This window comes from Mugil cephalus, chromosome 18 (genome assembly GCF_022458985.1).
Source record: "Mugil cephalus isolate CIBA_MC_2020 chromosome 18, CIBA_Mcephalus_1.1, whole genome shotgun sequence".
Lineage (NCBI taxonomy): Eukaryota > Metazoa > Chordata > Actinopteri > Mugiliformes > Mugilidae > Mugil > Mugil cephalus.
This window is the reverse complement of record NC_061787.1, coordinates 796-25,232: the sequence shown is the minus strand read 5'-3', so window position 1 is coordinate 25,232 and position 24,437 is coordinate 796. Positions and strand designations below refer to the sequence as shown.

At 42.5% G+C, this 24,437-nt stretch overlaps 2 protein-coding genes across 2 annotated transcripts in view; one reads left to right on the top strand and one right to left on the bottom strand.

The window, feature by feature from the left end:
- The window catches only part of sugct (succinyl-CoA:glutarate-CoA transferase), a 61,278-nt gene extending 54,402 nt beyond the window's left edge, over positions 1-6,876 (bottom strand). The window contains exons 1-8 of the mRNA XM_047568611.1: positions 6,619-6,876; positions 6,330-6,384; positions 6,181-6,254; positions 6,023-6,108; positions 4,723-4,773; positions 3,354-3,474; positions 1,775-1,866; positions 396-539 (exon numbers count right to left, since the gene is read on the bottom strand). Coding sequence (XP_047424567.1) covers positions 396-539; positions 1,775-1,866; positions 3,354-3,474; positions 4,723-4,773; positions 6,023-6,108; positions 6,181-6,254; positions 6,330-6,384; positions 6,619-6,751 — 756 coding nt within the window. The 5' untranslated portion in view covers positions 6,752-6,876. The remainder of the gene's footprint in view (positions 1-395; positions 540-1,774; positions 1,867-3,353; positions 3,475-4,722; positions 4,774-6,022; positions 6,109-6,180; positions 6,255-6,329; positions 6,385-6,618) is intronic.
- A 1,380-nt stretch (positions 6,877-8,256) lies between these two features.
- Positions 8,257-23,394, top strand: LOC124995961 (dynein axonemal heavy chain 5-like). Its single transcript, XM_047568742.1, has 22 exons — positions 8,257-8,583; positions 9,228-9,328; positions 10,416-10,604; positions 10,719-10,793; positions 10,869-10,961; positions 13,149-13,220; positions 13,288-13,389; positions 14,157-14,343; positions 14,506-14,671; positions 14,991-15,084; positions 15,170-15,268; positions 15,546-15,727; positions 15,797-15,916; positions 17,793-17,898; positions 18,237-18,332; positions 18,483-18,857; positions 20,369-20,458; positions 20,541-20,696; positions 21,174-21,313; positions 21,680-21,831; positions 21,905-22,491; positions 23,227-23,394. The coding sequence occupies exons 1-21, from the start codon at positions 8,343-8,345 to the stop codon at positions 22,114-22,116; spliced, it is 3,048 nt and encodes a 1,015-aa protein (XP_047424698.1). The 5' UTR covers positions 8,257-8,342; the 3' UTR covers positions 22,117-22,491; positions 23,227-23,394.
- Positions 23,395-24,437: the final 1,043 nt, after the last annotated feature.

Below are 24,437 nucleotides of genomic sequence, written 5' to 3'. Positions count from 1 at the left end.
CAGAGGTGTCATTTACCAGCCGACCCTGAACACAACGCTGTAAAGCTGGACTCATGCCTGGAGTGAAGAAGTGAAGGGAGTCTGTTTTGGGGGACCTTTGCAGCACAACAGAATCTTTTTTTTTTTTGTCTGTAGATGCTGGAACATGAGATGAAGCTTCAAAAATGAGCTTTTCTAAAAGTTACAGATGTTTTATTGAGAATAACAGCTTTACATTTGTCGTAGTTTAATTCCTGCTTTCATCTCATTTTATTCTATTTTATTTCCACTGTATTTACAGTTGGTGGATGCTAAGTGATGGGCCTCTCTGATGATAAAATATTGCGGTCGTTTTCCAGGACCTGAAAAGTCCCCCTGAACATGTCCACATGGGGACAAACTGACTGATAGTTTACCTGCGAGGACAGGAGGTTACAGTCGATGTGGACTCCTCTCCCCGTCTTGTGTCGCTGCAGCAGGGCGGCCATGACGGCTCCGTGAGCGTACAGCCCCGTCGCCAAGTCTGTCATGGCCACTCCCGGGCGCACAGGCTCCCCATCCTGCCAGCACAAACAGTTTACTGCATTATGGGACAGTGAAAGGTATGGGCACCATTTCTAACACTAAGGAGAGACAACAGATTTGAAGGCTTGTGCCATAAGATGGATCGTCCTCGCGGTCTGTTCTGCTGTGCATGTTGGGAAAAGACTCAGATGTGGAGTAGAGACAAAGCTACAAGTCCCTGGGAGTCCACATGAACAACAGACTGGACTGGAGGGACAACAGTGATGCTGTGGACTAGAAGGACCAGAGACTCTCGTTCCTGAGGAAGCTCAGGTCTTTCAGTGTGAGTTACTAGAGTCTCTGTACCAGTCTGGACCTCTGTGGTTTGTTGGGGGGTAGAAGTAGTAAAAACAGCAGCAGACTGATTCCCATTCACTTCTGCTGCAGGTAAGATCCGCACTGTCCCTCAGACGGTTCTTCTAGCGGCTCCGTTTCTCTTCTTCTTCTTCTGTGACCGGCTTCTTGGACGTGTTTGTTCCGGGGTCACATGTCAGCGCAGCGGTGATGAAGCATGAACACACACGTTATCCGACTGGAAACTCTGATTCAATCACATTATCTGGGCGTCTCAATCAAATAATGAGAACTCTGATTTTAATTGGAGTAACGTGTTTACATGCACTTAAGTTCTTCTGTTAGAGTCCGATTAAGGCAGTAATTCTTTTTTTTCATGTGCATGTACAGAACTTCTTTTATTTTCCACCTAAACAGTTTGGCCTCTAGAACGGCTCATCAGTTAACTCCAGAATCTCCAGATCATTTCCCAAAACGTCGTCCAGCCCCAGATACGTGGTTCGCTCTGGGACGTCCTGGCCGGGCTCTGACTGGAGACCATCAGTGACTGGAATTTATTTCTGTGGCTTCAGCGTCACTTTTTTATTGTTTTTATTTCAAACTTGGTGTCCTGTGCTCATTTGATCCTTCTCCATTTTTCTCCATTCCATTAATTGATATAAAATATTTTACCCTACTCCAGAGGAAAGCAGGGCTGTTAGATCTGATTTTATGTGTTCCAGGTGTGCACGCTGTGCTGCTTTCCAGGTGTCTGAGGAACAGATTACCTCCTATTGGAGCCGCTTCGTAAAAATCTATTTGTGTACAAACTGACCCTGTGATCGAAATCTGAAAACTTCAACGCAACAGAACACACACAAAGCTAAATCTGGAGGGCGGAGCTTCCTCTGGAGAGAACGAGATCAGGAGATTAAATTAGAAAAGGAAAGTCTCTGACCTCTGGCCCCGTGATGTGCATCATCCCCGACACAGCGCAGGCGATGGAGTCGTAGCCTGGACTCTGAGACTGAGGACCGGTCTGTCCATAACCTGAACACACACAGACAGACAGATGGATGGATGCTTGAGTCTCAGTGTGATCTGAGCAGAATCGCAGCGTTTCCTTTTCCAGGAAAACCTCATTCCAGCAGCGTGTTGAGTCTGCAGCTCTGACTGAACCACCAGACTGACTGAAGAAGAGTCCACGCTCTGCACTGGCATCACATCAACTATGAAGATGAAAATCAGCCCACTGGTCTGCAAGGACGCAGACATGTTGACTAATATAGGAAGTGGAGAAACTCAGTGGCGCTGAATTCAGTGTGTGTTGGGATGTGTGAACAGAGAGAGATAAAGCCTGAAGTGGAAGCTCTTATTCCTGATGGAACATATTTATTTTTGCAAAGACTGTAATGGAAGCTACTGGCAACATGCTGTCTTTGACCTGTGGTTCTGAACACACACAAAACTTTGGCTCAATCAATCGGGAAATGCTTGGGATTGATTTGGAGAATGACGAGGAGGGAGAAACGTATCGGACTTCCCGCTGTTTTCTTCTGTTCCCAATCTGATTTCAATGAACAAACCCTGACAGCAGCCAAACATGCTAACATTTAGCGTGTCCACCTTCTAACCACAGCGTCCTGCTACAGGACAGAGGGAAGCTCTGCTCAGCTGGACCATCACAACCACATAAGCAAAAGGTCCAACTTCAGATTTCAATAGTGTAACTGAATCTGACTGGAGGAGCCTGGTGTTGGATGAAGAAAGTGTTCACCCGGATGTCCCGTGACAATTTAATCAGCTTTAACTAGGAGCTGACACCGTTCGTGTGTTCATGTTCACGTGTCACCAGGTTCACGGCAGCTTCTCCTATAGTTTGCCTCTGATCCACTCTTTGACCTTTCAACTGTGCTCAAACGTGAAGTCCAGACGGAGGAACTCTTTCCTCTGTTGATCCACAAGCATCGGCCTGTCTCATCAGAGAGCTCCATCTTTACTGTGGCGTTTGGAGACACCTGGTGGCTCGTTCAGAGCACAGAAGGAGGCAGAGACTGATCAGATCATCTTTCACTCAGTAGTTCATCTTTAATGTCAGAACTAACCTTCAACAAACCAGTTCTCTCCATATCTGAACTTTTCTTTCCCACACCTCAGTTAATCCTGGTTCTACATGATTGGAACATCCTTAATATGGAGAACTTGGAGAACTCTTAACTAGTGGAGTGGTAACGTCAGTCAGTTCTATCCATGCTGCACTTGACAGAACCCAAACTTAATGTCAAGAAGCAGGATGCTCAGAATCCGACTCCCTTCTTAGTTCTGCTTCTCTTTGGCTGCGCTGCTTCATCCTCTGGGCAGAATGAACAGCACAGCTTCCAATAAACCGACACAATCCAGTGAGTTTAGGTCCAACATGCAGAGATTAAATGTATGGCTGCTTCTACACTCTGACATTACTGTAAGAAACGTTGTAAGTCACCACCTCAAAGACAGAAAAACTGGGAGAGAACGAAGCTGTTGAGGTGAGTCGGTACCTGATATGGAGCAGTAGATGAGTCCTGGGTTCAGTCTGCTCAGCTGCTCATATCCTAAACCCAGATGATGGAGTTTCCCTGGCAGGAAGTTTTCTACCAGCACGTCACACACACCTGCAAGCTGAAACACACACACACACACACACAGGTGTATGAATGAAGTCATGCGTTGCTCATAAACACATTTCAGCTGCAGTACTCGAACAGAAACCTGGGAACAAGATACAAACCAGGAAAAATCTGAGGAGGACATAACCCACCACAGAGACCTGGTATCAACAGAGTCACACTCCGGACTAAAACTGTCTGGATGTACACCAGCCAGGAAAACCAGGTTTTCACTGGGAAGTGTTGTTGGGCTCCAATTCTTCATTGCTCCTGAAGAACTGGAGGAACCGAGACCGGTTTGCAGACCGACCTGTGGTTCGTTAACTTTATGTAAAGACACCATTTCATTGTGCTGTTCTTGTGATGTTTTATATAAGGTGCTTATGAAGGCGCCCACAAATAAAATGTAACATTACTATGATTAACACTGTCTGAACAAACAGGTGGAGTCTAGTTCCTACTGCATCAGAACAAATGACATTTCTTCTAATAATATGATCTTTGCCTGAGTCTTTCTATAGCAGCCTTGCAGTGAAGTTGGTTCATCTCTAGGAGACTGAAGGAGTCTTTTCCTGGTCCATGCTGTGTAGCATTGTCTGTATACATAAACCAGGTTCCTTCAGGCTGAACCAGACTCGTTCCTGAGATCTTGGCTGGATTTTCCCACAATATCAAACCAAGGGCCTGTTCAGCACTGCTTTAAGATCCGATTCAGCTGATCTGTACAGCTGCTCCAGAACCGAGAACACTGATCTATGTGTGTGCGTCATGACTTTAGTTATTATTTATCTCCATCCTGAAGTTAGTTAAACCTGCACAAAACTCCTCAATATGCATCAAAATCTACAGTAATAAAGGTAAATAAAGGCAAATATTTAACCACACATGACTCCTCATACGTTAACACAACCACATCAATAATAATAATAATAATAATACACAGAATCACACTTGCTGTACTTACATTACAGATTTTCATTTGTAAATTCTCTCTTAGATTTATTGTTTTTTAGTTTTCTATCTGAATGAGGAGCAACCCTGTTGAGTATAGGAGGTCTTTAAAGTGATTCAGGATGCATTATGTTCACATTACCAAAGGAATCAGGACACATCAGTGAATCAGTGTCCCAGACCACCTCCAGATGTGGAGACTTGTGTCTCACATAAGGTCATACACAGACTAAAACTGGACAAGAATGAGAGTGTGACACTAGATTGTGTTAGCAGTGAAAATGAATGGAAGCTGCTGTAGGTGTCGTACCTCCCGGATGACCTCCGCTCCTCTGGGATGTTTCAGGTCCACAGCAACACTCTGAAATCAGACGGTTCATGTGATCAGAATTAAGATCGATGGAGGAACAGCTCCTCTAAAAGTGAAGCCAAAGAGGAGCTCCTCCTGGTGACTGGCTGCAGGAAAGGTCATATGCTCCACCCCCTCCATGTTAGTGGGCGGGGCTTGGGCTGAAATAAAACACTAAAATACAGTCAAATAATTTATTTTTAAAGGATGGTTTCAGTAATTGTATGTTGTTAATATAATGTTGATGAATGTTCAAGTGTCATTCCTTTGGATAAGTTTCGTTTTAGAAACAGGAAGTGACATCATGGCAGAGCAGAACGTGGTATTAATTAAACGACAGCGTGTGTGAGTCTGGAGGAAGTGTGGGCGGGGCATCAATATTGTGGCCCCGCCCTCTGATCGCAACATGGCACCACCCATATCCCTGGGAAAATAGAGTCAGTTTGGCTAATGCAAGGAAGTGGAGACACGTCCATATTTCTATACAGTCTATGATGAGGCCTCAAACAGCCTTAAAAAGGGTTATTGTTAGGGACAAAACGTCCTCACTGTCAAACTCTCGTCAAGCTTTGCTCACAATTACAATCTGACTTCTGACTCTGGCACCAATGATTCAACCTGAGCTACATCTGAACGCTGCTTCAACGCTTCTCATCTGATCAGTTTGACTGATGACCCAGAAGTTTCTGTGGTCACTTCAGGGCCTGTAAAAGAAGGAGGAAAGTCCAGTATCCGTGGTTAGTTAGATTTGAGACTAGAAACAAGAGTAGAATCTGAAATATTACAAACTTTATGATTGTTTTCCCTGTGCTCTCAGATTTTTTATTAACAGTAACCCTTTGCAACAATCGTACGAGAATGAACATTGTAATGACAGTTAACTAACAAACAAGCTAACTTAGACTAAGAAGATTAAACACAAATTAAATTAAAATAAAACTTTGGGCTATCAAGGCGAATATTAACAAAAAGGTATTTGTTGAAAAAGTTCAACTCCTTGCAGATTTCAATTATTTTCCAGTCCTTGCAAAGAGTCTCTATAATAAAGAAATGCTGAATCTTGGGTGTCCTCGTTGTCTAAGTCTGAGACAGCAGCAGAGCCAGTCAAGGTCCCAAAATAAAATTCCACATCCATCCAAAACAAACGAACATTCATGAAATATGTGACAAACTGTTTTCTCCACAGAACGCAGTTTGTGTCGATATTTCTACATCTCCTTGGTTGGGAATCTCTCTCTAGTGTGAAAACACAAACACTGACCTTCTTGTTCCGGTTGACGCTGAGGAAATAGGCGCTTTCCGAGCCCACGAACGGAGGAGCCCAGGCCCTGGTGTCATCACCTGCACCTGTCCAACAAAAGGCCTCCCGTCATCCATCGTCAGGGATGAACTGAGCTGAGAGAAAGATGGCCGACTCACCTGGTCTCTCCACTTTGATCACCTGGGCTCCCAGGTCTCCCAGGATCATGGTGGCGAAGGGACCAGCCAGAACTCTGCAAAGATTTCATTTCTACTTGATCCCTGCTCCTGGGGCACAGTGTGAATACTGCTTCAGGATTCATTCTCACCTGGTCAAGTCCAACACTTTGACGCCCTCTAGTGGTCGGAGGCTCTCTCCAGCGTCTACAAATGAACCGGACATCGGTTTAAAGTTTATTTCCTGCATCTCCGTCAGCTTGACACACTAGAAGGAGACTGACCAGCAGCTGATTAAAGTTCGTGAGAGAAATCTGAGTCCTGTCAAAGCACTGACACGTTTCACTGAGGGTGAACCATGCTGGCGGATCTTGCTGTGAAGATGTCTGCTGTGTTTGATCCAGTCAGCCGTTACCTCAACATTAGCCAGGTAGCTTTTACCTGTTTGCGTGTCTGACTTCCACCGCTCGGTGACCGGACGCCTCAGAGACCGACTCCTCTGGAGCAGCGACGTGAAACGAGCCGGACACGAAGCCCCGAGGCGGCTTTTCAGCGCCCGGAGAGAAGCCGACATCTTCTAATCTGACAGCGTCAAGCTGAGACAACACCGGCACCGGATCCGCGCTTCCGGTCTCAGCTGTAAACAGTTCAACAGTAAAAGCTGGAGCGGATGTACATCCAAGGTCCAAAGACTTTACTGTCAACGTGTTCCCCTGCACACACGTCCACTCAAATGCCTCATAATAATAATGATTGGATAGATAGATAGATAGATAGATAGATAGATAGATAGATAGATAGATAGATAGATAGATAGATAGATAGATAGATAGATAGATAGATAGATAGATAGATAGATAGATAGATAGATAGATAGGTTTACTTGCATCATCTTTGTCTCATATTTAAATTTGTTTGATAATCTGAAACATTAATGGAGATGATATCATTAAGGTTTTATCTGATGCCGCTGCTCTGCAAAAAAAGAATTTCAAGAAAGCAAATATCCTTGTATCAAAGAAATACTTCTTATATTTTGTTAAGAGACATGAACTTTGTGCTTATTTTAAGAATTTTGGTCAAACAAGAAATACTCAACTCATTGGCAATTATTTTTCTAATAAAGATGATTTGATTGAATGTAAAAATGTTTTGCTTCTTCTTCAATGCTGTTTTTATGGTGTGTTTAAAAAATGGAAAACATAGAAACTTTGTCCAGCGCCTTTTTATTTTTAAGCCATTTAGTGAAGTCAAACAGCGTATTGATTTAAATAATATAAATACAACTAGAAATAAATGAACCAATATAATAATAATAATAACAATAATAATAATAAAAATAATAATAATGACAATAATAATAATAATAATAATGAACCAGTGTCGTGGGGTCTGTCAGGCATCAGAGATGCTACATCTCTGGTCCTTTAATAAAATGCTATGCTAATGCTAATGCTAATGCTATGTGTGGTCAGATAATTCCAGGTGTTTCCTCCTTGTTGCATCTTTAGAGGTGAAGTCCAGACAAACTTTAGACAAACGTTTGGTCTCAGACGTGTTGAAGCTTCACTTCCATCCATGCAGCTATAGAGCTAAGGAGGCTAAGCTAATTAAACACTCACTGGAACCAGATCAGTCTGGTTACTACCGTTAGCATCAGCACCATCAGCATTAGCACCGTTAGCATCATCATAGTAGAAAGAAAAGACAGAAAGAAATCAGGAAGTGGGCCGACACTACATTTCTAGGGAGGTGCATGTCAGCTCAGGCTAATTTACTTTGTTACTAAAATAGCATCAGTTTGGCCAATGAAAGGCCATTATTGTGTTGTACTGTATATGGTTACACACAAATGAAGCAGCTTTGTTGTGCTTTCAGTTGCTCAGTCCCTCTGACACACACACACACACACACACACACACACACACACACACACACACACACACACTCCTCCCCTCAGTGTTGCCATGTCGACAGTCAAACTTACTTTGCTGAGCAGTTCAGATGAACGTCCTCATCTTAGTGTTGCTGAGTTGTTCTTCTTGGCAGCAGCAGGGACTCGACCTTAGACGGTGACAACAGAACAGTCAGTGAGCTGATTAGTTTCTCTGTGGACACATGTTTTTACTGCACTTTACTGATGCTGAATATGTTGTGACTCTCAGATGGCAGATCTACACCCTCCAGCTGAGCTTCCACAGGGGGAGCAGACTTCCTGTGTTCCTCCGGAGAACAGTCCAGAGCTCCAGGAAACGGACCAGGGGGTCCAGCCCGCCCAGGAACAGAGCCCCGATCCTGGGCTGGGGAGCCAGGGTGGTCCTGGGAGAGAGGAGGAGGAGGAGCAGGAAGAAGGAGCAGACAGAACTTCTATCAAACCCAGGCCTCCTCAGATTCACCTCCACAGAGGTACAGACACTGAGGATAAACTGGAGGAGCTATAGCCTATTCACAGCTCACCTTACATGAAAGATTAAAGTCTTTAATACAGTTACTGACATTATTAACTCCAGTAACGACGCCTCTTAATGCTCCAATGTAATAATATAACTTATCAAAGCAGGAACTTTGAACAACATGCTGAGGTTTTTTAAAAGAGACAATATGTAATTTATGGCATAAATATGAACATGTTCCCTTTTAAAGTGAATTGAATTGAAAATGCTCAGATAATGGTAAAAAGTTTGGAACTACCACTATTGAGATGTCTGTTTTTTTTGTTTTTTTTTGCATTTATTTTTACTCTTTTTGCACAGACATGCACATTAATGCAGTTTTATATATATTACCAATCTTCCATCTGCACTGCTCTTAATTATATTCATTTTGCTATGTTATATTGACGTCTGTGTTTGTGTGCAAGCTACTGGAAACTTGACACTGGAAACTCCCAGGGGATTAACAAAGTATTCTATTCTATTCTATTCTATTCTATTCTATTCTATTCTATTCTCCAGAGGTTCCACTCCTCCTGGTATTAATATGTGAATCTGCTCAGAAAAGGACTATTCATTTATTTTCTTACTTTCTCATTTTGCTCCTCTGATCCTCAGATGCGACCGGCCGAGGACACCGGCGAATAGGAGGCCAGAATCTGAGAGCCATTAGTCACATGACTTCTCCAGCTGCTCTCTCCCCGATGGCCGGCACGTCGGTGAGTCAGTGAAGATGCAGATGTATGTCATGATGTAGACTTGTAATTAATTCCTAAAGTAAAGTCCCAAGCAAGGAGGTGATTTTCATCTATTTTATGTAATTTGTATCCCATCTTTGTCTAAAACTTAGCTACAACAGAGTGAAACTTTAATACTGGGCTTGAATTCATCACATGGACAAAGTCACTGTTCCAAACTAATCATACCTGCAAGCTGCAAGTGTTAAACATATGGTCCACAGGCCAAAAGCCGTCTAATCTGCCCCGCAGCATGAATTTGCAAAGTGTGAAAATTACATAGAAGACTGCAATTTCTCAATGAAAATAACTGCCATCTCTAATTCGTAATCCACTGTTTTACACTAACCTCTCTGTGGTGAAGATATTTCATTCAAAGTAAGTGTTTACTTGTTCTTCTTCTTTGCACTAAAGTTAATGAGAAAAAGTCTCTAACCCTGTGAGTGCTCTTTAAATAAAGTTTGATTTGATTTTGATTTGAAATAATTGACTAAAATGAAACTTATCAGATTTGGACACAAAATGGACACTTGAACATGCGTCAGCATTTCATTAACCACACAGCCCACGACCGTGAGCTGAACCCAACATTTCCTTTCAACTGGTGGAGGTAGAGCTGAGCCTCGTATTAATCAAATGAAGTGTGGTCGAGGCATCGATATCGTGGCTCCGCCCTCAGACCAACTCTGGCTCCGCCCACATCCCCGGGAAAATAGCATCAGTTTGACCAATGACAGGAAGTGGAGACACGTTGTGCATATTTATGTACAGTCTATGAGTAAACGTAACGTCAGTTCTTCACAAATCTACTCAAGTAAAAGTAAAAAATATTGTGCAGTAAAACTACTGCAGGTAGTTAGGTAGCTAAAAGTATATTTTTTTCAAAAAGGAACTAAAGTAAATGTAACTCGTTTCTACACATCTCTGCATGTGACAGCAAACACTGTGAATCTTGAATTTGTTTCTGATACAAAGAAGTGGCTGAATATGTCTTTAAGTCAAGACTGAAGAAACAAAGAGCTGCAGCCCCGGGAAACACTTCATCCAAGGATATGTCATTTCTCTGCAGGTGTCTGGTAAAAGGACGGTGCTTCTGTCCAATGAGGCCAGGACGGAGATCGCCAAGCAGGTGAGAGCCCTGAAGGAGGAGAGGCGAGCGACTCTGGATGCTCGACACAAATACCTGATCAGCCGGCTGGCAGACGCCGTGGCCCTGGGGGAGCTGGAGCTGGAGGACGTCCTCATCTCTGATGACAAAGTAACTTGATTTGCTTTTTATTTGTCTCAAACAGGCACAAAACAAACAGCAAAACTCATCAAGCTTTCTGACTGACTTTCCTCAACCTCTAATCGTCATGTCTGATTCTTCCAGTTCAGCCTGATTCAGGATTTCTTTGCTGCAAACGGGTCAAAGAAGCTGATTTTCTTCAGTCAGAACGTAAAGCAGGTCACTTTCACACATCAGATCTACCTGAACAGAAAAAACTGTGTTTCCTATCCTGACCTTCTCTGCACTCAACAGAATCTGTCCTCCAGCGTGAACTCCTCCTTTGTGGACAGCGTGAGCTCGGCTGTAACTCAGAGGAAACTCTTCCTCACTACAGGGAGCTCTGAGGTACGCTTCACCTCATCACAGAGGAGGTCACTCATGGCTCATGGTTCAGTTAAATCTGAACAATACTGAACCACCTGCTGACCTGCCTCCACTATTGTCCTGCCAGAGAGATAATAACAGCTTGGTCGATCTGTGTTGTGTTTCTATGGAGGAAAATCCTGTGTGCCGCTTTGCTGCTTTGTTCACTGGTTATCAAGGTGATTCAACGGCTCAAGTCACACAGTCTGACATGTGCTGGTAAATCCCCAGTAAACTCAGTCTAATCCTTTCACCAACTTCTATCATAGAAGTCGAATTCTGACTTCCAAAACGACTCAAGTCTGTATGCATGTCATGATATTTGCACTCAAAAGTTACTGTTTTACAACAATATATATACAGTGGGGGAAATAAGTATTTGATCCCCTGCTGAATTTGTAAGTTTGCCCACTTCCATAGAAATGATCAGACTCTGTTTTTTATGGTTGTTTACTGGTTATGGGTATAGACAGAATATCAATCGAAAATGCATAAAAAACACACAATCTAAAAGTTATAAATTGTTATGTATTTTATTAAGGGAAATAAGTATTTGATCCCCAAGCACAACACAAGTCAGTACTTTGTAGAGAAACCTTTGTTGGCAAGCACAGCGATGAGACGTTTCTTGTAGTTGGTCACCAGGTTTGCACACAGCGCAGGAGGGATTTTGGCCCATTCATCTTTATAGACAGTCTCTAAATCCTTCAAGTTTCTTGGCTGCCTCTTGGAAACTCGGAGCTTCAGCTCCCTCCACAGGTTTTCGATCGGGTTAAGGTCTGGAGACTGACTAGGCCACTCCATGACCTTAATATGCTTCTTCTTGAGCCACTCCTTTGTTGTCCTGGCAGTATGTTTTGGGTCATTGTCATGTTGGAAAACCCACCCACGAGGCATCTTCAGTGTTCTTGCTGAGGAAAGAAGGTTTTTGTCCAAGATGTTACAGTACATGGCTGCCCCGTAATGCGGTGAAGTTACCCTGTACCCTTTGCTGAAAAACAGCCCCAAAACATGATGTTTCCACCTCCATGCTTAACCGTGGGTATGGTGTTCTTTGGGTCATACTCACATTTTTTCATCCTCCAAACACGGCGGGTCGAGTTAATGCCAAATAGCTCAACTTTGGTTTCGTCAGACCACAGCACTTTCTCCCAAGCCTTCTCTGAGTCATTTAGATGTTCACTGGCAAACTTAAGGCGGGCCTGTACATGTGCCTTCTTGAGCAGGGGGACCTTGCGGGCACTGCAAGAGTTCAATCCATAACGGCGCAGTGTGTTGCCAACTGTTTTCTTGGTGACGGAGGTCCCAACTGCTTCCAGATCATTAACAAGCTCCTGCCGTGTTGTTTTAGGCTGCTCCCTCACCTTTCTCATCATCATCCTCACTCCATGAGGCGAGATTTTGCGGGGAGCTCCAGACCGAGGACAGTTGATGGTCCTTTTATGGGTCTTCCACTTGCGAATAATGGCACCAATAGTTGTCACCTTCTCACCAAGCCTTTTGCTGATGGTTTTGTAACCTATACCAGCCTTGTGCAGGTCTACAATCTTGTCCCTGACATCTTTTGACAGCTCTTTGGTCTTGCCCATGGTGCTGTAGAAGTTGGAATGTAAGAAACTGATTCTTAGAGCAGGTGTGCTTTATATACATGACGAGTTAAGATCAGGAGTATTGGTAATAAGTTGACTGAGCACAGCTGTGTGCCACATGCGCACCAGCCAATCTGTAGGAGCCTGAATTCTAAGTGAATTGTTGGGGATCAAATACTTATTTCCCTTAATAAAATACATAACAATTTATAACTTTTAGATTGTGTGTTTTTTATGCATTTTCGATTGATATTCTGTCTATACCCATAACCAGTAAACAACCATAAAAACCAGAGTCTGATCATTTCTATGGAAGTGGGCAAACTTACAAATTCAGCAGGGGATCAAATACTTATTTCCCCCACTGTATATATAATTGTGGGCCAAATAATGTTGTCCGTGTGTATCTGGTTCTGTAATTGTCTATGGGACTATGGCTGAAACTTAATATAGATAATAATAATAATAATGATCAGCCAATAAAGATGCTGGTTTTGTATGAACAATAATTTGTTAGTTGTTATTTAGAGTGTTGTGATAGATTTCTATTTGTCCGTGCTTGTCTTTCTGTGTCGTTTAGCCTTTACTGGGGAAATGTCTGTTCTTCCTGAGAACCACTGACAAGGCCATAACCTCCGCCAACATTCAGCAGGTCGGTATCTGGTTCGGTCGTCCCTGTGGTCTGAGTGGATGGAGCTACAGTCTGTTTGTCTTTACAGGAGGTCAACTTTGGCATGTTGGACTGCAGTGAGGACAACATCATCAGCAGCCTGGAAACGCTGCTGAATCACATCATGTTACCAGCTCTCAGGTCACAGCAGGTACGCACAAACATCCACCCTGCATAGAATATGATATACAGTTAATGATATACAGTTAATTTTACCATTTTCTATATTTTAAAGGGATAAAATATAAGTAAAGGGATAAATGGACAGCACATATTATTATTACACGCTGACTCTGTCAGGTTCCCCTCAACTGGCCGAGAGACTCTTCAGTCCCAGATGCACAAATTTATGTCAGGTGTGTTTATTATTGCTGCACGGCAACTGGCGCCAAATTTATTTCACCTGAAAATTACCTGAAAATTATTTCACCTGACTAGTTTGAAATAAAAAAAAAATTAAAACATACTTTAATATGGAATACATGTTGTTCCATCTTTAATGATCAATTGAAAAACAGCTGAAATGAAGAAGCAGTTGGAAACATGCTACTACCAATGAGACTGATCAGAGCTCTTGTGCACCACGTTTCTGCAACACTTGGGCATTAGAGTTTCACTGTCGCCATAGCTACAGCCTCACGCCAACCATTTCTTTCAACCATGTTATCAGCACATGCACAACAAGACGTTTCCATTTTCACAATATTCAAAGCGGGAAACCACCAACACTATGTGAGACGGGAAAATCTCTGAATCCCTGAAGCAAGAGGATTTGATTGTTAAATGAATATCATACACAAGTAGATTTAAAATCACTTGACGTTTCTAGCTTCAGTTCAGATTTACTAAAACAAATAGAGTACAGCCAGTTCTAACCCGCTGTATATTTTTCCTGCTGACTCTTGACTCTGGATGAAGACGTGGGGCTCAGTGCAGGACGGTGCCTCCTGTCCACACGTCCAGTCCTTTTTGTCGTCACTGGACCAGTTTGTCAGTAATCTGAGCTCAGTTAAAGTCAACCTGGAGAGGAGGTTCCAGCTGCAGCAGGTGGAGCTTCCGGACACCATCGGTCAGCTGAGCAGCCCTGCAGACTATACTGCTGCAGGTAGGTTAGACTTAGTCTTAGGCTCAATACAGTACAATACAGTATATTCAGATCAGCCGTAACATATTGACAGGAGAATCTGAATGATGACTTGTAAATACCTCTGATCATCAGTTGGTGAGATGTTGAATTCATTTGATGTTGTTGTGTTTTTCCTGTCAGCCAATAACAGCGAGCTGGTGGAGTGTCTGGAGGGCGTGGTCTGCGTTTGGACCAATCAGATCAAGCAGGTGCTGACGGAGAGCGAGCAGATGAGGAAGGAGGCTGACGATGTCGGGCCGTCAGCTGAGCTGGAGCACTGGAAGAGACGCATGGTCACCTTCAACAGGTAGAGGAGCTCACCAAACTGGGCTCAGGTTTACCTGATCAACATCATCAAAGATCATCAAAACCTAATCTACTGTAGTTCAGTCTGCCCTCTAATCAGATTGATATTTCATTGTCTTCCATCATCTCATCTCATAATTGCCTCTGGTCCTCCAAACCTCATGTCCTTTAATATGTTCCTCCATGTTTCCTTTTATCTGCTCCCCGTCTGTTTTTAACCTGGTCCTCCATGTCTCCTTTAAGCTGGTTAGTTTTGTCATTGTCCTGTTTTCTAGACTTAATTTAGCTTCTTTCATTGTGAGTTTGTGTTTGTTTGTCAGTCTGATGGAGGAAGTGAAACATCCTCAGGTGAAAAGGACTCTGGGAGTTCTGCAGGTGGCCAAGTCTCGGACTCTACGAACCTGGAGGGAGCTGGTCAGTGTTTTTATTTTATTTATTTTTTATTTTGGCTGCAGTTAGATGTAAATATCATGACTGACTGATTTATTGGTTGTGTAAGGATGGGGACATCACGGTCGTGGCTAATGAGGCCAAGGACAACGTGAAGTATCTTTACACTCTGGACAAGTTCTTTGGACTGCTCGGGAAATCCTCTCCGGTAAAAATGATCTGTCTGTGTCTTCACTCATTTTTTGTAGTTTGCAGGTTGTTGTTCCAGCGTTTCGCTGTAAGGTGCAGATATTTAGTCCTTTTTAATAAAAGAGAGAAAACACAAGTGTTGCCATTAGTCTGGTCAAAAGTTCTTTAGTTTCTCCACCTTCTGTCATACTGATAAATCACTTGAGTGAATATATTCATGCTGTTTACATCCGTCACATGGCTGCCAAATGAACTCCTGTATAATGGTGTCCCATCTCTAACTGTTCTTCCTGTAGACCAGTATGCTGGAGCACATTCCCAGCCTGATGACCAACATCAGAATGATTCACACTGTGTCCCAGTACTACAACACGTCAGAGAGGATGACGTCGCTGCTGCTCAAAGTCACCAACCAGATGATCGCCGCCTGCAGGAGCTACCTGTCGCAGGGTGTGACTCGGATCTGGGACCACAGCAGGTAAACTGTGACCTAGCACCAGTGCGCTGCTCCTAATGAAGCGCACGCTGAAAGTGTTTGTGTTCTCAGGCCGGTGCTTCTGCAACGAATCTCTGAGTGTTGTAACCTGAATGTGGAATATCAGAGGAGCTTCCAGAGTGTCCGAGATAAACTGAGACAAAACCCTGGAAACAGACAGTTTGACTTCAGGTAACTGAGTATCTCACAGTAGCTCAGCATCACATCACTCTATCAGGTGGAGCGGCTGCAAACAGAACACACAGAGTTACTGAGAAGAGATAAACAAAGTCTCTAGTATGCACACTGGTTTTTATAATATATATATATACTTGACCTATTCCCTGCCAAAAATAAAACAAGTTGCCTCAAACTTATTGGATGTATTGTACCGGATGCCACAGACTAGCTTTGATGGAGATAATTAGAAAGTGACCATAGAGATTAGAGAACAACAAAGACTGCTCTTATTTGATCAACAGGATAAACTTAAGCCTTTTAAGTAGATGGAGCTCCATATTTTTATCAGTGAACTGTTCTTTAATACTGGTTTTTAACTACGCACTCGTTTCTTATTATTCAATCATCATAAGCTTTTATGCTTTAGGTCTATAGGTCTGTTATTTATTTGTTTTATGTTTGCTGCTGGAAAGCCAAGTTATAAAGAGTTAAAACTCACTTTATCTTGTCAAATTAACTCAAAATTCCTCATTAGTTTAACTCACATTTCCCAGTAAAGACCAATTTAACTAAATTCATATCAGCTGCCATTTTAAGTTGAGAGCACTAATGTTTCTACTTAGATTTCTCATCTTGTTTTAAAGTTCATGTAAACTTAAGATGGATTCACACTAAAGTTGACATGAACCACTCAAGTCTGAAATGCAACATTTATTTTATTTAGGCCATTTAGAGAAGAGGAAATTAAAATTTGATTAACCAAACAAAAAAAAAGAGATTCATTGGATTGGTACAACATTAATTCTGTGAGTAAGGTCAAAGTTTACTTTTGCAGATGATGCCAGCTTAGTTTTACAAGTTGACTTTACTCACAAAACTGAGCTGAAAAACTTACTTTTGTGACTTTGACCTTAATTACAGAATGAATGTTGTACCAACAAAGACTGCTGTTGTTTAATCTACAGGATAAAATGATGCAAAAAGTTGCCTTACTTATTTTAAGTAGATGGAGCTCTGGTTGGAGCTGGTTGGTTGGTGGAATTTACCCAGAATTCATTGCATCAGGCCACAGATGGCAGAATAAATACAACGAGAAAATTGTGTGTTGGGGGCGTCTTCATAAGAGGATTTGTTGATCCACTTACATATTAGATTGTTGATGAAAAAAATCGAAATGACCTGTATTTTGAACAAGTGTAGACGAATTCAGAACATAATATATTCATGTCAAGAGAAAAACGTCTTCACAGTTTCTGGGAAGAAGCGACACTTTATTCTGTTTAAACTGTTCAGGTGTCTCTCAGTGGGAACACAAACTCTTCATTATGAATGGTTCACTTTTGTCTTTTATTTTATAGTTATTTACAAAAAATCTGAGCAAACTGTACATGTGGTCACTCTGTGTCTGTACTGTTCTGTACTTTATTTTCAGTCCCAGAATCTGTTCTCTTTCATCTTTTTTTTTTTTTCCCGCATTTGTCTGCATTTGTCTACATAGTTGAACACCACAGGGTGTCAACATTATATGAGGTTGATGCAGTTATATTCTTGCAGCTGAAAGCTTCATTACTTCAGTGCGTGAGTGTGACCATCACCAGCCTCCCTGGGAACTGTCCTGTTGATCTGTATTGAGTGTAGTGACCTTGTGTGGCAGGGAGGGCAGTGCTACACCTCAGTGAATAAAGGGGGAGAACAAAGGACAGAAGATATGTAAAAGGATGGACAGTGGAGGAGATGCATGTGGTGCCGGTAGGAACTAGTGGTGTGTAGGGTTCTGTGCTTCCCAAGTCACCTCACTCAAGTATGACTGTTTCTCTTCTCTCTTTCATCTTTAAGTATGAATAAAATATCCTCTCTCTCTGTTACTGTTCTGTTTCTCTGTCTTCAGTGAGAACTACATCTTTGGGAAGTTTGATGCTTTCTGCAGGCGCCTGGAGAAGGTTGCTGACATGGCGTCTACACTGGAGAGCCTGGCCACTCTGCAGAACATGAAGGTCCGATGATGGCCTGTCAGATATGTTCGAACCATTTTACTAACCTTCAATTCTCCAGCTCAACATTTGTCATTTATTAGTATATTTTCAAAAACTGAGAGTCCGAGTGAAGTCATTTTGTCATGAGAATATCTGCCGTGGACAAATATCTTCTGAATCCATTTAAAACTTACACAGCTTCTTGCAGAACAGAGATGTAGTTCAGAAACACACAGATAACTCTTCAAAGGTGGTAACGAATATGAATATGTATGTCAATCTGGACGAGAGTTTGTCGAGGAATGAATTACTCATTGTGTGTGTCAAATAAATTCAAACTAATCTGAGTTGTGTTCCAGGTGGAAGGTGTTGAGAAGATCTTTGCTCGCTATCAGACCATCGTCTCCATGACAAAGTCCAAGACCTACGACATCCTGGACCACCGCAAGCTGGAGGTAATGTCCATGCTTTTTAGATGAAAATGCAGTTTGATTTACAGACCATAAGAAAATGGTAACATAAAATAGGTTACAGAAATATCGTGTTGTTTTTATTTGCTATTTAATCTAAAGGTCTATCCCTGATTGTGTGTGTTCGTGTGTCAGTTTGACAGTGACTATGCAGACTTCCGGCTCCAGGTTCAGGGTTTGTTTCAGTCTCTTCAGTCCCTGCTGGACTTCTGGTTCCATCAGTCTCTCTCTGTGAGTTCAGGACAATCAGATCTAAAAACAGCTGTTATTCTTCCGATGTGCGTTCAACCTCGGCCGACAGCGACGCCTCCTTCAGAGCCGCTGTTTGTGTTTCAGACGGAGCGGATGCTGGAGCTGCTGGCCGTGTTTGAGTTGGGTCCAACGGCTCGTCTGGACCTGAAGCAGTACTACATGATGCTGCTGCAGCGCTACAGCCGAGAACTGGAGCTGCTCAGGAAAACCTACCAGAAACAGAGGGACAGACCCCCCATCGGACGCAACCTGCCGCCGGTATAAACAGCTGCTGCCTGACTCCGTATTTAGACTGTAAATAAAGATGGACGACGGAACAGCTCCTTTAATTTGAGCTCCCCCTGGTGACTGGCTGCAGTATAGGTCTTAAGCTCCACCTCCTCCATGTTAGTGGGCGGGGCTTGAACCAAACTAAAACATCAATCAAATACGCAAATTTTATTTTTTTAAGACCTTTCAAAACAAGTGAATACATTTACATTACTTTACATTTTCTCTGACAAAAATGTATATAAAAAAGTGAAACAAACACGGAGACAAGGATAAGTTAAAATGATAAAAGATCAATATTAAAATATAAATAAATTAACAAGAATAAATAAATAAAAATATAAAATTGATAAAAAAGAAACACATAGTAAGATATAAGAACATTTAAAATAGAATGAAGTGAAATGCAGGATAAAAATATAGAATAAAATATAGAAACACTCAAAATTAATAAAAAATAATAATAAAACAAGTAAATAAATAATTAAAAATAAGAATGAGAGAATATAAAACTGTGACATAGAATAAAATAACTATAAGACTATGACATAATATGAAAAAGTAAATGCACAAAAAATACACTTCAAATACATGTTCAAGAATAGTTTTAGATAGTTAATATAATGCTAATGCATACTAAAGTGTCCATTATGCAGATTTTTGTTTTAGTTGTTCAGTGTTATAGAAACAGCATGTGACCTCATGATAGGTCAGAGTCGTATTAAATAAGTAAATAAAAGTACAGAACAGGGTATAATCCAACATTTCCTTCTAAGTGGAGGTAGAACAGAGCATCGTATTAATTAAACAAAAACACAAATGAGTCTCTAGGCTCCACTCTAGGCCCGTACGGATCAGACTCTGTGTCCAAACTGTTTGGCCAATGCAAGGAAGTGGGGACGCATTGTCCTATTTATATACAGTCTGTGCTTAACACTTACTAAAATCTTTTACTTATTCATTCATAATGTTTGATTTATTATTTGATGTGTTTTGTCAGAGAATTCTCTATAGTATTTATCGTCTCCCAACATCTTGTCTTTTCAGCAGTTCAAAATTGAAACCTCTCCAATTATCTCCAAAATAAAAAAGCTTAGAATTCTCATTTTTCTTTATCCAATGCGTCACTTTTTATTAGCTCCAGACGCTGCTGTCCTGTTTCCAGTGTTTAGTTCATTACATGTATGTAGTACAAGGCATGAGGAGACCGGATTTATATATATATAAATGTCAGGTATACACAGAACCTCCTTCTTCTATTATTTATTTTTTATTTATTTATTTTTTTTAACTGAACTACATTTACAACAAGAACACACAAATGCAACAGGACTAACAAACAAGCAAACAAACAACAACAACAAAAATTGTGTACATACACCACTGGATTACTACCTTTTCATTGAGAGGTGAAGGTTCTCATCCAGGTCATGGTAACCCCCCCACCAGCAACTTCGTCTGTCCACCTACCGGTCTGTCCGTCCCTGTCTCTGTCTCAGGTTGCAGGTCGAGTCCTGTGGTGTCGTCAGCTTTTCAGAAAGATTGAAGCTCCCATGTTGACCCTGAAGAAGAAACTCGACATTCTCAAGGTTCAGACTCCGTCTTTACCACATTAGTCGTATGATTTCTGATAATTGGTGTGAACCCTGCCTGTCTGTCTCCACCCCACAGGGGCCAGACATGACCAAAGTGATCCGGAGCTACAACAAGATAGCTGTGGTGTTGCTGCAGTACGAGGTGCTGCACCTGCAGGGGTGGATTCAGGCTGCAGAGAGCGCACCGCACTGCCTGAAGACCAGCCTCCTGGTCCGACATCACAACAGCAAGGTACCGGGTGAATGGACGAAGACATCAGACAACATCAGCACAGGAAGGACTAGTTATGAAGGACAGACAACTAACCACAGGCTGCTAGTCTTCTTTGTGTCTAGAGACATGTCTCTTTGTTTTGCTGGACTTTGAACACGTCTCTTCGTGTCTGGAGCTTGGACGTGTGTCTCTGTGTCTATAGTTTGAATGTGTCTCTGTAGAGCTTGCACATGTCTCTTTGTGTCTGGAGTTTGGACATGTCTCTTTATGTCTGGACCTTGGACATGTCTCTTTGTGTCTGGACCTTGGACGTGTCTCTTTGTGTCTGAAGCTTGGACATGTCTCTTTATGTCTGGATGTTGGACATATCTCTTTATGTCTGGACTTTGAACACGTCTCTTTGTGTCTGAAGCTTGGACATGTCTCTTTGTGTCTGGACCTTGGATGTGTCTCTTTGTTGCTGAGGCTGTTCTGACACTTTTTTTTATTTCTCAGGAGGTCTTCGTGAACCTGGACCACGTGGTGCTGGAGGTCCTGCAGGAAGTCCGATGGATGACCAAGCTCGGGGTGACCGTGCCGAAGCTCGTCCTAAAGATGGTCTCCAGAGAAGCTCAGCTCAAAGCTCTGAACATCCGGTGAGACCAGCTGTCGGTCCCATTCAGCCCCAGAGTTAATTGGTTCGCCTGCCGTAATTTACTGTGTAAACCAGGGGAAATCATTTTAACTGCTTTAATCATTGGTTGATCAGTAGAAACTTGAACAAACTCATTTGAATCCATCCTGACTCTAATGAAAGTTTGTTTTCTAAAAACCTCCAAGTCCTTAGAGACTTTTAAATCAACCCAAAAAACTCACCTCTTCTTCGCTGTAATTCTAAAGTGTTGTGGTTTTGATTGTTTTATACAGCACCTTGATTGTCTGCTGTCGTCTTACAGGTGCATTATAAATAAAGTTTGAGTTGAGTTCTGCCTTGTCTTAAAACGGTCTTTGATGGTTTCCAGGCTCCTGGATGTGCTGCAGGACTACGGCTCCGTGGTGGGGAGGATCCCTCCTCTCCTCTTCCCTCTGATGCAGCCCTTCATCAGCCGTGTGGACGCCGCTCTCTGCCCTGGACTCACCACGCTGTCCTGGACGTCTCTCAACACTGACGGGTGTAAGGATATCATCTGAATTATAGTGAACATCACATTTAAGGTGAATAATGACCCCAGTCTCTGCCCCATCAGTCATAGACGGTGTGTATCTGGCCCTCAAAGAACTGGACCATGTAGTAAAAGTTGCCTCGGACCTTCTGGACTGTCGCATCGGTCGACTACTCCGGTCCATGTCGTCCTGCTGTCTGCTGGTCCTGCCTGAAGACTCTCCTGTCTCACCGTCAGACCTCGTGCAGCAGACTGAAAGCTGCGTCCAGGCTGCTGCTGTCACTCTGAACTGGTGATAAAACACACAGATTACAAACAGACGGCATGTTTCCAGACCATGCATCAGTGCAGCAGTTCATTCAGATGTCACCGTCCTCTCTGTGTGCAGGCAGAGTCAGCAGGTGGAAAAATATGTGTTGGAACTGATTGAGGAGCTGAAGGGGAAGATGAAGACGACGGAGACTGTTAACTTGGAGGTAACGCACTCAATTGCACACAGACACACAAAATCTTTCTTCTACTCTGCTTTTTGTCCTCTCTTCCTCAGGGATCTTTCCAGTGTCTCCATCCAGACTCCAAACAGAAAACCCGCTGTCTGTCTTGTCTTCCTTGTCATTTCTACGCTCTGATTGGTCAGCTCTGCCAACGCAGCACCGAAGCTCTGGTCAAAGGTCAGCTTCCCTTCCTCCCTCGCTTACCTACCAGAGATAAAATGTTTCATCAAAATGATAACACTCTCCAATAGACTTTGTAGCTCCACCCTTATTGTTTCAATGCTTATCCCCATTTCGATGTAAATTTTCTACAACTTTGTGTTTTTGTTTGAGTCCATCCTCTGGTAACTTGTGGTTTCACTCTACATCTCAGTTCAGTTCTCACATACATCGTGTCAATAGATAGTCAAATAATCTTAATCTTAATCTTAATCTTAAGGACCACGTTCTCTCTGTTTCCCGTTAGATACAGGGCTCCTCATTATTGGAACTTCTAACCAGTTCACATTAGTGTTAATTCATTCGAGAAGCAAACAATCCATTTTTACTGAACCAGTTGAGGATTGAAAATTCATAATCCACCCACTTCTGTAATATTTAACTTTATCTCCTCCACTCCTCTAAATACCTCCATTCATCTTTTGTAACTATGATTTCTTTTTCTTTCCAAGCTGTATGTTGAATGTCAGGTCTTGGGGCTTGTCAGTGGGTTTTTTGGTTCCTCTTGCACTTTCCTTCCTCAAATTTAGTATTGTTTTCTCTTCTTAATGTACTTTAAGCTTTCAGTGATGTTATTGGTCTGTTTTATTGATGTGCCATAATATAACTAAACGAGTAAAAGTATTTGCTCTTTTTATATGTTGCTCAGCAGATCATTCCCCCTGATCTGCATTCACTAATTTCTCTCTCTAGCTACAAAGTCCTCGCTGGACACCCTCAGGAGACGACTTCATGTCTCCAAACACCAGTCTCCGTTCTCCTCCTCATCCACATCCTCATCCTCCTGCAGCAGCCAGTCGGCTCCTCCTCTCTTCAGAGCCTCCATCCAGCTGTCCATCCCCAACATTGTACTCAGACCGAGTCTAGACGACATTCAGGTATCTGCCTTCGGCTTCAGAGACGTGTGTCTGTTTTCAGGAGGGTTTTCTACATCCTCTTGAACTTAGTGGATATGCTGAGTTGAATCATGCTCAGAATAGATCTTCTCTTGTGCTGCATTCAAAGATTTAATTTCCATTTAAATTTAAATTTCCAAGTGTCCCATGTGCACACCACCAAATGGTGGTGTTTGGGAGAATACTCTGCTAATGGGATCAAACCAAAAGATCTGAATCTTCGAAAACAGCTGAACTTCCCATCACTAGTGCTGCCACATCAAAGCTACTAAGATGAGTGATGAGTGATGAGTGAAGTTCATTTGTCTTTTTAAACACTTTTCGGATATCTCTGTTAGGATGTCAGAAAATGTCGACTTGAGACCTAAAGGAGTCTGAGATACTTAGGTGTCCCTCTGCATGAAACATAAAGAACTAAACACTGTCCTCTGTCTTTGGGATGAACAGGAACAGTGATCTAAACCTGAACACTAACATCAGAGTTTTTATACAAACAAATCTCTGCAGCTCGTTCAACATCTGGATTTAGAATAGCAGGATGCTGATGATTACACTGTCTCTGATGGCTGCAAAGGTTGGGTGTCCACATACTTTTGACCATCACTCAAACTGAACTGTGTTGTGTTCAGGCCACCGTGAACAAGCTGGTGAGCTCTGTGCTGTCGGTGACCAAAGACATCCCTCTGTGGACGTACGCTCACCTACACTACAAACAGCAGCAGGTACGCCCATCGTATGTCTCTCTGTCTCATCTTGTTTCATGACCAGCCAATCACATTCCAGAGTCATACTCTCGCTATGCATCCCAGGTGGAGCAGGCGGCGGTTCGAGACGATGACATCCCGGTGAAACCCCCGGTGTTGCGTCCGCTAGACAGACAGCTGGCCGAACACAAAGACATCACCAAGTCAGTCCAGTACAAAAATAACAGTAATATAAGAAACACAGGCAGCACCTGATGCTGCAATGACACACAGACGATGACACACAATGACTCTAAATATACAC

Excerpts from the sequence above, each read along its gene's own strand:
- LOC124995961 (XM_047568742.1), top strand. The coding sequence starts at position 8,343 with ATGGCAGATCTACACCCTCCAGCTGAGCTTCCACAGGGGGAGCAGACT. Across the intron at positions 15,728-15,796 it reads CGGATCTGGGACCACAGCAG|GCCGGTGCTTCTGCAACGAA; the intron begins GTAAACTGTGAC and ends TTGTGTTCTCAG. Across the intron at positions 18,333-18,482 it reads TGGACCACCGCAAGCTGGAG|TTTGACAGTGACTATGCAGA; the intron begins GTAATGTCCATG and ends TTCGTGTGTCAG.